This window comes from Neovison vison, chromosome 4, assembly GCF_020171115.1.
Source record: "Neovison vison isolate M4711 chromosome 4, ASM_NN_V1, whole genome shotgun sequence".
Taxonomy (NCBI): Eukaryota; Metazoa; Chordata; class Mammalia; order Carnivora; family Mustelidae; genus Neogale; species Neogale vison.
The window spans coordinates 29,103,408-29,120,939 of NC_058094.1; the positions used below are offsets into that span (position 1 = coordinate 29,103,408).

The 17,532-nt window shown below is 33.8% G+C and overlaps 1 protein-coding gene across 1 annotated transcript in view; it reads right to left on the minus strand.

The window, feature by feature from the left end:
• PKHD1L1 (PKHD1 like 1) overlaps positions 1–17,532 on the minus strand; it is a 157,742-nt gene that overhangs the window by 108,477 nt on the left and 31,733 nt on the right. Inside the window, exons 14-23 of the mRNA XM_044245081.1 lie at positions 16,603–16,694; positions 14,443–14,602; positions 13,998–14,133; positions 13,087–13,230; positions 11,151–11,308; positions 9,940–10,053; positions 9,061–9,210; positions 7,895–8,019; positions 4,586–4,749; positions 3,024–3,196 (exon numbers count right to left, since the gene is read on the minus strand). Coding sequence (XP_044101016.1) covers positions 3,024–3,196; positions 4,586–4,749; positions 7,895–8,019; positions 9,061–9,210; positions 9,940–10,053; positions 11,151–11,308; positions 13,087–13,230; positions 13,998–14,133; positions 14,443–14,602; positions 16,603–16,694 — 1,416 coding nt within the window. The remainder of the gene's footprint in view (positions 1–3,023; positions 3,197–4,585; positions 4,750–7,894; positions 8,020–9,060; positions 9,211–9,939; positions 10,054–11,150; positions 11,309–13,086; positions 13,231–13,997; positions 14,134–14,442; positions 14,603–16,602; positions 16,695–17,532) is intronic.

A 17,532-nucleotide genomic window follows, 5' to 3' on the forward strand; every position in this document is an offset into this window, starting at 1 on the left:
ACGTATCTGAGAAAGGGCTTATATCTGGAATATAAAGGAGCTTTAAAACAATAGGTAAATAACCCAACTAGAAAATGTGCAAAAGACATGAAGAAACATTTCACAGTAGAGAATATATGGGTGTTCAACATCATTAGCCATTGGGGAAGGCAAATTAACACCAAAATGAGCTCCAGTACCTACCATCAGAATGGCTAACGTTAAAAAAGTAGTGATCATGTCAATGCTGACAAGTTTGTGCAGAAACTGATCACTCAAACATTGGTGGGAATGTAAAGGGGTACAGGCACTTTGTAAAAGAATATGGTAGTTTCTTACAAAACTAAACGTGTCCTTACCACATGACCCCATAATTGCACCAATTGGCAATTAATCTGGAAAAATGAAAATTTTATGTCACACAGGAAGACCTACAGATAAACATTCACAGCAAGTTTATTCATAGTAGCCAAAACCTGGAAACAACTCAAATGTCCTTTGATGAGTAAGTAGCTAAACCAACTGTGGTACATCCATACCATTTACTACAACTCAATAATCAAAATGAACAAATTATTCATACACACACAAGAACTTGGAGGAATCTCAAAGGAAATATGCTGAGTAAAAATGCCAATCTCAAAAGGCTGTCTACTGGTATGATTATGTAAGAGCTGATTCCATTTTATATAACATTGTTGAAATGACAAGATTGTAGTGATGCAGGTTTGCCAGTTAAGGGGGAACAGGAGGGAGGAAGCTGACTGTGGTTATAAAAGGGCAGCACAAGGAATCCTTGGAATGGAACTGTTCTATGGTCGACAGATGAATGTACACATGTGATAAAACTGTACAGAACTAGAGGCACCTGGGTGGCTCAGTTGCTAAGCATCTGCCTTTGGCTCAGGTCATGATCCCAGGGTCATGGGATCAAGTCCTGCATCGGGCTCCCTCCTCAGCAGGAAGCCTGCTTCTCTCTCCCCCACTCTCCCTGCTTGTGTTCCCTCTCTCGCTGTGTCTCCCTCTCTGCCAAATAAATAAATAAAATCTTTAAAAAAGAAACTTTACAGAACTACACATATATATACAATATATACATACACCCAAATGAATGCACATAGGACTGGTAAAATCTGATCGGTAGATTGTATCAATATCAATTTCCTGGTTGTGCTATTATGTTACGGTTTTACGAGATGTTACTGTTGGGGACAAATGGGTAAAAAGTAAAAGGAATTTTTTTTTTTTTACTATTTTTTAACAACTGCATATGAATCTACAATTTCCTCAAAGTTACCATTTTTAAAAACAATTCATAGATCTGGACATTTAACATATGTGCACATTACTGCATGTATCTTTCATTTGAATTTTTTTAAAGGTCACAAACATATGTCCCATATTCTTTAATTGCCCTTGAGTGAAAAACCAAAGCTAGAGCATACAATTACCAATTTTAATGAGCAATCTTGAAAACTGGGAGCTGATGACACAGATGCTTTGACAATACAATTCCCTAAGTTAGTTACTACATTTTGTCACAGAGCTAAGAGTAAAAGACTGAAAAATACTTACACGACATTCATCTTGAAGATACTGAGATTCAAACATTGCACCAGCATGGGGTAAAGCAATTTTTGTGGAGTACTTACAGTTTTTCAGTATTGTTAATCACAGAATTAGAGTGTGATTAAGCAAAACACTCTTTGAGACTCTAATAATGTTTAATTATTATTTAACCCTAATCCTGAACTTATTATATATTTTTTGGCTTATTATAGAAAATTAGATTAATCCATTGTATATTTCTATGGGACATTAAATTTAAAAATACTTATAGGGAGCTCCTGGGTGGCTCAGGAGGTTAAGTGTCCAACTCTTGATTTTGGCTCAGGTCATGATCTTAAGGTCGTGGGATCAAACCCCACTGTCAGGTTCTGTGCTCAGAGAAGAGTCAGAGTTTCCTTGTCCCTCTCCCTCTTCTTCTCCCTGTGCCTACACACACACACTCTCTCTCTCTCTATTTCTAAAATAAATACATAAAATCTTTAAAAACATAAAAATAAAATACAAATCCTTATAGTATTTAATACTGATCTTATAAATAACTGAAACAGTACAAAAAATTGTTCAGATCCTTTTGGAATTTTAAAAAACTATCTTTTTCTTCCCTGTATCCATTTTGATATAAACAAAAAATGGTGTTTAGAACAGAAACTATTCATTTATTATTTTATCTTTTTTTTTTTTTGAAGAGAGAGAACACATGTGTGTGACAGCAGATGGGATGGTAGAGGCAGAGAGTGAGGGAGAAAGAGAATCTTAGGCAGGCTCCACATCCAGTGCAGAGCTCAGCATGGCACCTGATCTCACAACCCTGAGATCATGACCTGAGCCAAAATCAAGAGTTGGACGCCTAACCAACTGAGCCATCCAGGCAGCCCAATAATAGAAACAATTTTTAAAAATATTGCAGAATCTCAAATTTTCTTTCAGCAATCTCTGCTTAGAACATTTACTGAAAGAGCCTGCAACTTTTCCTTTCAAGTCAACAGTGAAAACTCTACTTAAATCTGACTGTTTAAGAAATATTTCTCTTTGCTTTATTTTTTTCCATAGATATATCTCTCGAAGATTTTTTTTCCTTAAAGATTTATTTATTTATTTGACAGAGAGAGATCACAAGCAGGCAGAGAGGCAAACAGAGAGAGAGGAAGGGAAGCTGGCTTCCTGCTGAGCAGGAAGCCCAACTTGGGGCTCGATCCCAGGACCCTGGGATCACGACCCAAGCTGCTGAAGGCAGAGGCTTAACCCACTGAGCCACCCAGGCGCCCCTTTTGAAGATTTTTTAATGAACACAAATTTTCATGCTCAAGTTCAACAAGCCTCTAACTCTTCATCAATATTTAGCACAGTTATCTTGTCCTATTAAAAGATATTTCATCTGAATGTCAGCCATTTGTAAAGGTAAAAAAGAAAGTTTGTTAGACCAAAGCTAATTTCCCATGAATTGAAAACAGTAACTTGTAAAATTCTAGGCTTACCTGCCCAAAGCTCACAGCCATCATGGGTATATTATAACTGCAATTATATGAAGTCATGGTGATAGAATATTGGTTGGTCATACTTGATCCATTAGTTTTGGTGTGATTCACCTGAATGCTCTTTAAAAATATCCCTTTATTTGCTAATGCTGGAAGTCTTCTCTTTGGCATTTCTAAAGTACATAGAATAAATGGGAAATAAAATTGCATGGGTTTTGCTGCTAAAAAGAAAACCCTCAAATTACATATGTCATGGAATAAGCTGTGTAGAATAAAATTTTAGAAAGATCTTAAGGCAAGTAGTTGTTGGAGCTTGGTAAACTTTTATTTCTAGAATATAAAGCTTAAAAATCAGTCAACATATGAGCCTCATCAGATAAGAGAAAATATTTAAAAACCCTGGTATTCATGAAGCCTTTTGTGGATCTGTTAGTTCTCCTCTGCTCTGGGTTCCCTGAAAGTGGTTTTCACTGGGATGTGTGCTCTATGAACAGGACCAGGAGGACAGTCTTGTTCACAGCAATTTATTTAGTACCTAGCACAGTGCCTGCCACATGATAGATGCTAAAGGCATGTTATTTAATGAACTACATTTATCTGGACACAAGTGAGCTATCTTATATATGGGCTCCACCAATCATAACGTAGGTCTGGTGAAAGCAGATTCAAAAGAAGGGCCTCTAAAATATTCACATTTAGGGGCACCTAGGTGGCTCAGTGGTTAAGTGTCTGCCTTCGGCTCAGGTCATGACCCCAGGGTCCTGGGATTGAGCCCCACAACAGGCTCCTTGTTCAGCAGGAAGCCTGCTTCTCCCTCTCCCACTCCCTCTGCTTGTGTTCCCTCTCTTGCTGTCTCTCTCTCTTTGTCAAATAAATAAATAAAATCCTTATAAATAAATAAATAAAAATAAAATAGTTACATTTAAGTTGTTACCAGTTGACTCATGACCTTGCACTTGAAAATAGTTCCAAAGGAAAGGATTCCAAAATTCTTCTGAAAAATGGTAGTAGTCCCTTTTAAGGTGAATTAGGTTGACTTTTTTGAAAGGTCACAGTTTAATTTTAATTATTTTACTATCACAGCTCATATACATGGGTCTAATGACATGACTAAAAAACAATGCTTAGACTACCAGAAATAAAGTTTTCATTTAAGTATTATTAATTATCACCATTAAGTCCCTGGAAATATTTGGCTGAATTTTACCAAACAGATGTCAGAGTCAATAGCTGCCTTTTAGGAACAGATATCTTCAGAGTTAGTGTCTCAAAAATCAAAGTAAAAAGAAACTGTTTGTCCCCGTCTGTATATCTGTAAACAGAATCCAGGACTATTTAGACTAATTCTTGCTATAATGACAATGTTTACATTGAGGGTACATTTATCCTTAGAATAAAAAAATAACATGATTTAAATAATAACATTGAGGTAAAAGAATGAGTTATAAATATTTAGAGATCAATGTTTCTATTTAAATTAAAGAATATAAATAATTCCCATGGTGAGATTTTACTACAAGAGATTTAGAAGGCTTAACTAGATATGAAATGATACAACATACCATTCCATGCCGAGACGGTAGAAGTCTGTCCAACATATACTGCATCTACATAGAAGGACTGTGTTTCTGATGCTTTCTGTAAACTAATCCTCTGAAGAGAAAAATTTGTCCCAATGTATTTGGTTTGTATGAGGTCCAAAAGGTCTATGCAAGTATAGGTCCAGCTGAAATATTTTTGGTTAATTAGGTGGATAGGTCAGTTGTAATGTTTAACGTAAACCTGTCCACTATAAAAAGCATTCAAATTTCAAGGAGTGAAAGTGTTTTTCCCCACAAGACCATCAAGCATACTTCATTAGTACAGAAAAGCAGCCATAACAAGGAACAGCAGACAGAAACTTAAATTTAATGTTGAAGATTTAATTTTGCATGCAAAATTTAACATTGCATAAAGTAAAAGATTTAATGTTGCATACAAGTACAGGTTTTCTTTTATCTGTAGCCTTGGCAGTAGCCATAGGGACATGAAATACTCTGTCATAATAGGTAAGGAAACTAAGAAGTATGTATCTTGGTGTAGAGCATGTAAATAAAAACAAGACACAAGAATGAAGTAAAATATTTCAGTAAAATATGTGAGGAATAGAAGAGTAAATTCAGGTCAGTACCAAGAAGCAAAACTGGAACTTGTTATTACCTCTAAAAGAGCTCACTGCAGTTATACTGTCTATTGTTCTGAGTGACAAAGAAGTGCTACATGATTTATCATACAACACCTCTTAAATGTGTAATTTAAACTCAGATTTTGCACTACATATTAACTGCATTGGAATTCCATAAGTTATAATTAAGCAATTCAGCTATGAGAGTTTGCCACAAAGAGATAAATATTGCCATGGAAATAACTAAATACAATTTAACAATAATCTTTATATCAGCTACTACTGCACTTACTAACTGACTAGTTTGCTTGGGTACCTTCTATTCTAATTTCCTTCATGGTTTATAAACTCATGATAGGATCCACTCAGTGAATCCAAGCTTAGCTTAAACTGGTGTATCATTTTTAGGAAATTATACATAAAACTGCAGTACATTAAAGTGCTCTTTAAATAAATATGAAAAAATGTACTTAGGGTCTCAGTAGAATTCTACTCTAATTATATAGTTTTGCAGTTTAAAAAACTATTACATAGAAAATTTGGTTTACTGAACAGGACCTTTGCCAGACAAAAGGAGACTACAGATGGTATCAAAATAGACGGTATCAAAATATATCAAATACATATATTTGATACAGTGGTATCAAAACTTAAGCGAAGTGTATGTGCTATGGTGAGTGCTGTGAAATCTGTAAGCCTGATGATTGACAGAACTGTACCCCTGGGGCAAATAATACATTATATGTTAAAATAATAATAATAATAATAAAATAAATAAATCTTCTAATCAGAAGCCCACCTTCCAAAGAGGAAGTGACCTTAAGTGAACAGCACATGTACTTTGTGGATAGATAATCATGTTTTCTAAAAGAAAATCAGATGTGGCTTTGCAGATTTTGAAATTTGATTTACAGTTACAAACATCGCTGCTTTTGGAAGGTTATAGAATGATTCTTGGGGGGAAATGGTACCTCTAACACTAATATTGCCCTGAAAATAATCTAATGCAAAAACATCTATCTGATCTAGGTGGCCTGACCTAAATAAAAGCAGATCTAGATCAAAAAATACCAACTGTAAACAGACATTTCTGAGATAATCAGGGAAAAGAGGATACTGAGTTGACATTTAGTAATATTAAGAATTGTTGTTTTATGGGGAATGTAATGCTAAAATAGTCCTCATTTTTTTTTTACAGTGCACACTCAACTCTAACATAAAATAATGGGCTATCTGAAGTTTGCTTCAACATAGTCCATTAGGAGAAGGGGAATATAAAAATCATAGTTGAAATAAAATTGGCCATATGCTGGTTAAAAAAAAGAAAAAAAAAGCAGATCTAGAAATACCCAATAGGAGCAGGAGAGTTTACTTTGCCTTGATTGGCAACAGTTTTAACCAGTGAACCCTATTCCTTTAAAAATAGTGAAATTATTGCTTAAAGATCTTATAGCTTTTAGGGTAAAGGAAGCCCGTCGGTTCTGTCAAATGTAATGCCTCTTCAAATTACCTCACAGCAGATACATGACGAGTTAAAAGGAAAGACCTATTTAGCAATATGGCTAAGTGATGGTTTGACTAACAAGGAAGAACCAAGGTCTGTAAAACGTTACCAGATCCTATTACGGTGGAGGAGTGAAATGCTTGCAGGTGGTGCTCATCAAAACTCAAATTGTGATCCTACTGTTCAATTCGGGTATGCAGGGAATGGTTAGAGCAATATGTACCTGGGAATACTTTTTAAAATAAAAAAAGTATTTATATGGGTGAATGTGTCCTCATTACCACTTTTAATATATGTGAAATTTTTGTGTCTTGTATGTAGAAATGCAAAAGTGGGTGATATAAATTTCAGAAGATATAACCATTAATAAAAATCAAAGCATGGGGCGCCTGGGTGGCTCAGTTGGTTAAGCGACTGCCTTCAGCTCAGGTCACGATCCTGGAGTTCAGGGATCAAGTCCCGCATCAGGCTCCCAGCTCCACAGGGAGTCTGCTTCTCCCTCTGACCTCTTCCCCTCTCATGCTCTCTCTCACTCTCTCTCAAATAAATAAATAAAATATTTTTTAAAAAATCAAAACATAATTATGCAGAACTAAATTTTGCTTGACAGTATGGAAATTATAATCCTTGACTAGCTTTCTCTGGGCTTATTTAGTTTCTCCCCTTATAGTTTCTACTTGCATTTCTGTGTATCTAACTTTTGAAAAACCAAGCATTAAAAAGCCTCTTTTCTCCCTTAAGTTTAGAATATTCATTGAAATATTTTATTCTCTCCACTCACACTTGAAAAGCACCTTTTTTTGAGTGATCAAAATCTAATGACAATATTGTAATAAGGAAGTCTCTTTCTACCTTCCTTCAGTAAGTAGGAACATTACTAAATTCAGTAATACATGATTTAAATTATAAAATTTACCACTGTTTTGTCTTTTAAATAGTTAGGGGTGATAATGATAGACCAATTTTTATTTTCACAATCTATAGATTTATTTTTGGCACAAATATTTCTGTTAGGATGCTTATATAGAAGACAGGAAAATTTCAGTCAGATCTATGGTGCACATGATTTTTCAAAAAGTCAAAAAAAAGATAAAAAGTGGGGTTGTTTACATTCAGTTTATATACTATAGTAGAACTTAAATTTAAGTATATGTATATATACACATATATAACTTAAGTTTTAAATTCATAGCATTAACTTACTTGTTTCCATTAGCAAAGTTATATGTAAATTGTATATCATTGCTTCTAGTAACCTTGCTTCTGTCTTGGTATTGGAATTTCAGAGCAATATAACTTGCCAGGAATCCTTTGTATGCCAAACATAACTACACAGAAAATTTAAAAAGAAGTCAATAATAATATCTTACCTTTAGGTTGTTTTATACCAATTCAAATTAATTCAAGCTAATGCAATAAATAAATATTGAGAATTTTCTGTACAAAATGTTTCAAATTATTGAATTTTAATTTGAATTTATTGAATTCAAATTATTCATAGAAAGAATAATTAATTTCAGCTGATTAGGTACAGAAGAATTGGGGAAGATTTTCTAGAAGAGGAAGTGGAGTTAAAGTGACTTTGCAATTAATGATAAATTCTTTAATGCTTTCTTAGATATGGTTTCCTTAAAAAATGGAAATAATCTACTCCCTATAGTGAGGGAGCAATGTAAAATTTAAATCCATCTCTAAGTGAACTCTGCAATGAATTTAAAAGCCCATATCCCACCAAGAGAAGATAAACACTCAAGGAGATTAATTGGGATATGAATGGTAGCTGAGCATTTAGAGGAGGAGATGAATGTCACTGTAAAATAGTAATTAAATACCAATTTCAATGGTCTACAACATCTTAAGCATACCAAATATATTTAGAACTTAGAACTTGGGAACATGCATCACGATCTGAGAATTTTAAAACAAGAAAAAGGGTAAACAAGACTAAGATTGCTAGTCTTAAATACCTATCCTAAAACTACCCTCTCTGCTCATGCTTTTCCTTGATTGGATACCCAAGATCACTCCATGATGGCTATCCATTTTTGTTTCTTCTTAACAAACGGAAGAGTATTGAAGAGGTAATATATTTTTAATGGATTTTGTATTTAAATTTGTGTGCAAATAATTTTCTCTTAAATTATAAGATAAAGCAGAGCACATGTGGGTGATACTATATATTTTTTTAGTTTCTTTTTTTGAGAATCACCAGAAGAGGATATCACAAGCACCAGAATGTGAACCACAATACCTGTCCAAAGTGACATGATTTCACATGACAAGCACTTTTCCCTGTCTTAGAATTTCATGACATTTTATTACCAAAGTATTTTACAGATTAAATTAGCATATCATTTTGTTGGGTTTACCTGATTATAAGGAAATAATAAAATGTCTCCATATGGTAATCTGTTTGGTTTAACATCTGCTGAGTCAAAAAGCACAGCTGGGTTTTTTAGGGCATAACGACCACAGTAAGCATCAGTTTCAGCTGTCTTTTTCCCTCTGTTAACATGTCCCTACAGAAACAAGAATATTTCGAATGAAAACATGCTTTATGGTCCTGCTTTATTCCCGCTCATCTCCACTTAAGTTATTCAAGTTCCAACTTGGATCCATTGTTTCCCACATCACTTTAACTTGAAACATTCTCACTCTTCTTTGAAATTCTAAAGCTCTCTTTTTTTTTTTTTTAGCTCTCATCTTCTATCACTCCTTTGGCTCCATAATCATACAATCCTTAGTACCTGTATTTGACTATTTCTTAAATCTTATCTTTCTCCTTATATCATGAACTCTTAAGAATATTTATTCATTCCTTCCACAAAAAAAAAACCTGACTGTGTGCCAGGTTTTTGTTTGTTTGTTTAATCTTCAAGTTTCAAGGGAAGCATTTTATTATATAATGCCTTACTACAAATTGTACTCTCTGAAGTCAATGAGGAAACAGGATATACTCTGCAAGCAAAGAAAAAAAATAAAATATCCTGTAGGTCTTACATTTGTGCATCTTGCTTACTTTCCCTTGATCAAGAAAATTCACATGCAGTGGAAATGCTGCTTTCACAAATGAATCACATTATGATGCAGGGAGATGCTAAAACAGACCTTATCAATAAATGTATAACAAAATTATTTTTGCAAATTGACAATAGGAATTAGTGTTAGTACAAAGAAAATCACAAAATTACAAGCATTTATATGAATTCTTATTGGGCCAGTTTCACAGTTCATTTAACATTCCATACCAGGTTAAAATCAGTCTCATAATCTCTAAAGTATTTCACGTCAAATCCTTCTTCAAAATTTGCAATTTGCGGTGGACACTTGGCGGTAACCATTTCTTCCACGGCTGCCTGAAACTAAATTAACAGCATGCACTTTAGAGACTTATTTTTTGTGAAGGGTTACAACATTAATAATTCTACCACTAATTTCACTCATTAGTTATATTAGGACATTTGCATAATGTAATTCCCATACTTTAGGCATCATTATGAGACCATTTCCTAAATATTTTTAAGTTTGTCATAATTTTAGTGTCCAATGTCTTTTTCAAGAGTTCTATCTTAGGATGACAATAGTTACATCCAGTTGGGTAATATTAGCTTACACAGCTGTTACGTCAGGTAGACATGTTTGTTTAGCAGTTTTTTTTAAAGAAGGCAAAGGATTGCATTTACTGTGATGAGCACTGGGTGTTGTACAGGAGTGTTGAATCACTATATTGTACAGCTGAAATTAATATTAGACTGTATTTTAAGTAACTGGAATTTGAATTAAAAAAATACTTTTAATGTAAAAAAAAAAAAGAAGAAGAAGGCAATGAGGCGAGCCTAAACAAATTAGTACCCAATTAAACAATGTTCCAAATGAATAGTTTTCTCAATTAACTCAAAATTAACTGGAAAGAATAATTCATTCTGTTTTTCAAAAGAAGAAATTGATATTCTAAAATGTATTTATGCTTATTTTAAAAAAATAAATCATTTTGGATTCTTCAAGAATTGGTACACATTCACAAGTTCTATAATTTCCACATCTACTTCTCTGGCAAAGCACAGATATAATGTTTAGAATTAAGGAGATAATATAAGATCTTTAATCATCAAACAAACATTAACTTAAACTCATAGTGCAGGTAGTTGTCAAAATCCAGTAATTCCCAAGGAAATATTCTTTCTACAAGAACAGCTGTTGACATAGTTCTAAGAACTCCCCTCTAACCCCTCTGTCTCTGTGATGTTTCCTCCCTTCTCTGCTCTCTATGTGTTGGCTCCAACCGACCGTGCCAAGTAAAAGAGTATATTACCACTCCTTAAAGTGTGGGAGTTGTTTTTTTTTTAATAGAAAGGTGATGTTTAAATAGCTTTCTACTACTTTTATGCTGAAAATAAATTAATTTAATTTAAAAAAATAAATAGCTTTCTACTTGTGAAATTGTTATCAAAGAGCATACTTCAGCTTGTGATGACCATGGGGTCAGAGGCTTGGAAGTGATCCCATCCCAGTTCAGTGTGAATGTGTGCAAACTGGGTTTTCCTTTGATCTGTTCTGTAATATTTAGTGTGACATTGTCCCCTTCAAACGTTTCATAACCAAGCAGATCAAAATCTCCTGCAATGAAGTTCCAAACAGAATTTGAAGATGTTAATTAATAAAATACCAACATATCCATAATAGACATTCAAAGTAAACAAAATTAGTTTTATTTAGTTGTATTATCACCAAAAAAAGGATGAATGGGAAGACATGGATCCTTGAATTTGAGCAGATTTAACTGTAGCAGAAATAGCAAAACAGCAAATAAAAAGTGCTATTCATTTGGGGCGCCTGGGTGGCTCAGTGGGTTAAGCCGCTGCCTTCGGCTCAGGTCATGATCTCAGAGTCCTGGGATCGAGTCCCGCATCGGGCTCTCTGCTCAGCGGGGAGCCTGCTTCCCTCTCTCTCTCTCTCTCTCTCTGCCTCTCTGTCTACTTGTGATTTCTCTCTGTCAAATAAATAAATAAAATCTTTAAAAAAAAAAGTGCTATTCATTTTGGGTTCTATTTTCATGGCTTCAAAGAAAGGATTATGAGATAAACAGAAGGTGGTATTGGGACCATGAGGTAAAGATCAATGGGCAGGCAGAGGGATAGTCCAAAAATTCTTTTAGTTTTGCTCTAGGACCATTATTATAGAATAAAGGGCTAGGCTGGGATATTGCTATTTTCTTTGAACATGAATACAGCATAAAACTGAATTCCAGGAAATAGCCCCATTTCTATGACTCCTGTTTACACAATCTCACTCTGAGAGAAATAAGGGCTTGTCCTCAGATGTATCTCTGCTTTGGGAAGATGATTTGCTAGCGGAATCCCACTGACCACCTCTGTTGGATAATATCCTAGAATTTGCCCAGTTATGATTTTAGTACTATATTTCTTTAAAGTTGCTGATAAAGCCTTAAATTTTCTCTCTTAATTGTAGATATGTTTCTGGGAGAACAAAGATAATCATATCTTTATTTATGCAGTATTTCGACAACCTAACCCTTGGGAAATCTTTAGAACTTCAATTCATGTTAAATAAAATTCTTTGCTCTCCACTCAATAATCAAATCAACAATTGTATAAAATGAAACATAAACAATGAAGTAACATTTTACTTTTATGAGTTAGAAAATAATGATTTCCCAAAGAAAAGTAGAAAAAGAAAGAAAGAAAGAAAGAATACATATTCAGGGACCTACTTTTGAGCTAGATAACCCAAATACTAAACTTGTTTGCTAAATTTGGCTTTAAGACTTGAAAATACAAAACATTAACAGGAAGTTAACAGTTGTTATTTGGAAAGGAGAGAAGTCAAATAATTTTGGACAGTACTATATTAAACACAGGTCAAATGTTTTCTTTCAGTTTTGCTTTTGTATGTTTGTTTTCTGTAAGGACCCTTGGGGATTTTAATACTAAGGAGCTCCATCAGTCTTCAAGAAGAAGCTGGCATCAGCAGCTTCCCATGTGGATGTGACCATAATCTTTTCATCAGAAGATCTGGCCAGACTAGTGTCTCTTGAGAAATACTGACTACTTAAACTTTATTTCCAGTATTCATATCTTCACTAACTTTTGCTAAATTACAGAAGGCTATTATGCAGATAATGTATCTGTAGTATACATAGTATATTTCCCATGCACTGGAGATGTACAATACTTAAAATACAACTAAAATTTTGATTATAATACAAGAAATTAACCATTTGATTTTTATTTCTCCTAAAATTAATCAAGGCTCTAAATCCACTGCTTTTCTTCTGTCATTATATGGAGTTTTGCCTTTTTTGTGGAGTTGTACAGGATACAAATTTGTTTCTTAGAAAAAACCCAACAGAAGTACAAAATGATATACATTCTTACCTCGAGTTGATATAAAAGTTACCATGTAAACATAGCTTTGGGCGTTTTGTGTTCTTACTACTTGAACTGTATCTGGTTTTATAGACCAGAGTTCATTTAAAGCTGATTGCAGTAAGAAGTCAGAAGCATCACCAGGTAGCAAGACTTTGGATTAAAAAAAAAATGTCAAATGATTAGAGGTTTTAATTTAAAAAAAAGTTAAAATCCTTTTGCACTGCCATAGCCAACACTGATATTTTATATTTAGAATTTTTAAGGTTCCCATAGTCTGTATCATATGTTATCACTTAATAAAATTGTTTTGAAACTAATTCAAGTTCAATAATAATGACTACTTAATTGCATTGTGATCTCTTTAAGAGGAGGGTCATGGGTTGTTGTTGTTTTTTTTATTCCCATAGTGATTAAGTACTGTGTTTGGAAAACAGTAAGTACCTATTGATATTTACATATTGAAACTATTAACTGAAGTAGCAAAAATTATATTTTTGGTTTATTATAAAATACAGAGATACAATGTCTTTGTTAACAGATAAATTAGTGTCTCATAGCTTTATCCCTGAATTTGAGAAACTGAAAGAAATGTTTAATTCTCTGTAATGGTGAATTTAATTCTTATTAGCTTACACCTGTGAGTCAGAGATACATAAATTCCGTGTGTGCACTTAGATATACATTCATGAAGATCCTTATAAAAGAAAATGATATCATATACCAGGAAGTTGTTTTTACTGATGCCATTTTTTAAATCCCAGTCTAAAGGTTTTTCTTCACAATATATTTTTAGCTTCTTTGTCTAGCATACTATTAAAATGATATTTTCCAGACAGTAGAATTTGACTAGAGCCAATTTTTATCCTTTCATTTATAAATGAAGAGAAAGAAAATCTCCTTTGTTATATACAGCTTACCGGTTTTTTCCATGTTATAGATTAATCTATACTGATAGCGTGAACATGAATTCGCTTCCACACATGGACTGGTCACTGTGATCTTTTGAACTTCATTGGTTGCACTAGATGTTTCCCAGTTTTCCAGTGTTATAACCTATTTTCCAAGTTAAAAAACATATCTTTACTGCATAGAAAAAATATATTGTAAAAGCATGATAGTCAACTACTCAATGCCTCTGGGTTGCTCTATTTTACTGTAAATGATGAAATATTTTAAAGTTCACTCTTAATCCAATAACAGCCTCTTGAATTTTAATACAGATTCTCCAAGCCACAAAGTCAATAATCTTCCATGACTGCCTTGTCCCCAAATAGTATATTTCTGAGTAAAATTAATAAGCAAATAGAGCTCCTATCTTTGAACATTTACTTTCCACGAAGCACATCTATCGTCATAGCAAACCTGTACTTCCTGGACGATTGTTGACTGGGATTTGATAACTTGTTCTTCATTCACTGCGTCTTCTGTCTGTTGCTCCGTATAGACATTTTTATACTGGTACAGGCCAACATCAATGAAGGCACTCAGTCTATACTCTTGCAGCAAGATTTCAAGGTAATATCTGGAAAGTATGAAATTGTCTCCAATGAATAACATTTCAACACTATATAAAACACCAGCCTACTAAATGATTTATATTGTAGTATTCCTGATTTTATTTTATTTTACTTTTTATAGTATCTCTGATTTTAAATATTAAAGTTTCATAGTGGTTTGTTAAAATAAAATGAATTATGTAGGATAGCTACAAGAAAGATACAGAATTGTCCGCATTCATGACTAATTCATTCAGTTTTGTCAGTAAATATTTATTGAAAAAGATACTACTCCTTATCCTCAAGGAGCTTAAAACAAAATTATATTTACATTGCAATGCAAACTTCCTGGCATAAAACATAGAGGGCATGTGGAGTGTAAATACTTTCATATGTACAAGAAAATGACAGGCAGACTTAGATGTATCACGTATTTTTATCAGAGTGGTTAAATGTGTCAGGGATGGAAGTTTCTCTCAAGTTCCTTCAATAGTGGCTCCACTTATAACTTGGGAAATAAAACATAATTTCAGGAAACTGTTATTGATTACATTGATTCTGGTCCTCCAACGAGCTCGATCATTCAACTGCCTACCCAGGATAAGGTCTTCCTTGACCAGCTGATACAGGCGATGAAAAGCTATTGGTTACCTACCTAACTCTCTATCAATGTCACCACTGCTCCCATCTTTGGAGAGGTCAGCTGGGAGTTCCTCTAAATTGCCTAGCATCATTCAACAGATAACCTTGTATGTGAAGATAAGTATTCACAATTCGTGATCGACTCTGAATGAGGGCCATGTACCATCTCTCATCCTTCTAGGATGATCCTTCTAGGATCATAGAACTGATATTGAAGGATTACATCAGGCTCTTCGCTGCCCTGAGGACCTGTTGGCCAGCTCCACCAGATCAATGTGGGCAACACTAAGAAGCAGACCTCAAAGAACTATTGAATCCTGTATCCTTATTAACATGTTACAATATTCATTAGGTACTTTCTATGTACAAGACACTAAACTGAGCACTTGGCAGACATTATTATATTTAACCTTTACAAAAGACTATAAAATATATATTATCATTCTCTTTGTTCATATGAATAACAGACACTAAGAGAGTTGTAAAGATTGAAAGTTAGTAACTTTCAAGTAAATTTCAAGTTGTAAAGATTTAAAAGTTAGTAACTGAGGTATGATTCAAAGTAGAACAGGGTGACTGAAAGATATGTACCTAGAAATGGGGCTTTATTATCTGAGTGGGATGAATCTGGCAAACGAGCTCCCTTTGGAAAGGTCCCAGGGACCATTGTGCAATAAGCCAGCTAGAGTGGCTTATCCACAGCCGTCATTATAAGCGTCGGTGTATAAATTGCAAGCTACCTCACGGAAGGACAGATATCAGACAGCAGATGTATTACGAGTCACTTTCATGTGACTCTGTGCTCCTGCCAAGCAGGTAAACTGAATGCATTTTCCAAGGGGAAGGCAAAACCTGAAGGTACATTAACACTCAACAGCAGTAGGGATTAATTAGGTACTCCACTTACCCTTGCTGACCTAGTAATCCTGGTTAAAAAAACAAAGTTTAAGTTTTAAGTATAAAAAGAATTGATAGTAGGAGAAAGAAGAAAAAGGGAATGGGATGCTTTCCTCATGTCATTAGTACTAAGACTTCAGTGAGAACACGGAGTATGATTTCTTTCAGGGAACTTTGATCCCAACCCTCTAGCTGGATTGACAGAAAGGTCCTAGTAGGAAACTAAGAACAGGATTAAGTAAATTTCACAAAATTATGATTTCTGCAATAGGGATAATTTAGATAGTAAATCTCCCAGGTTGGTTGGAGGTCAATATTTTTGAAAATATAGAAATCATATTTAATAAAATTATAAAGAATGATGAATTATATATTAAGCCAGTAAACTAATATCACTTCCACCAATAAAGCCAACTGAAAATATTTTCAGATATAAACTTACAGTTTTTAAATACCACATAATAGTTTAATGAAAAAAAAAACTTACTCTTTTCCTTTCTGAAGATGAATGTCATCTGATCTTTGCGTTGGACTGGAAAAATAACTATTGGCATTGGAAGAATGATATGCAATCCTCACCTTATCCCAAAAAGAAAGACAGGGAGAGAGAGAAAGAGGGGGGGAAAGAATTTATTATTAGATCTTTTCAGCTTTATTTTTCACTTATTTGTCAATCCTAGAACTTTTATAAATAGAAAACTATGAAACTACCATATTTTTCTTCTAAGATCTATTGGCCATGGTGAAATGAAGTTTTTAAAAATTATCAAAGCCCACTTCATACCTTCCAACCTTATCTAACATCACCACCACTATACCATGAATACACACAAGCTATGGTTTTTCACAATTAGAACTGCAATAGAAAATAGAAAGATGCATACCATTGTTATTGTTAAATGAAATACCCTTTTGCACTGTGGAGAGCTTTTAGGGATTTAATCCAAATGAAGTCACTAAAAGCGGATCTGAAAGATGCTACAGATCACTAAATGGGTCTGCATGCTAGAATAAGAAAACTCTGGGCTTCCCATCAGGAATGATTATACCATCCTTGGAGGAAACATGCTGAAAATCTATAGTAAAATTAGAATTCATATATTACAGGCAGCAACTTAAACTTGTTCCTCCCACTTGGGAGGCGATCTTGCCATATACGCTGAGTCATAAAATGTATTTTTGATTTGATTTACTGACTTCACATGTGCAAAACTCTCCCAAAGAAATAATTAAAATGCAGAACAATTTAATAAACACAAATGTTCGAGTAAAATTTGTGGTCATAAAAAGTCAGAAGTAAGCTAAAAACTTACCAGTATGCGTAATGTTATTCAGGTTTAGTAATAATAATAAATAAATAATTAAACTATTCAGTCATCAAAAATTGTATTGTGAAAATCATTTAATAAAATATGGA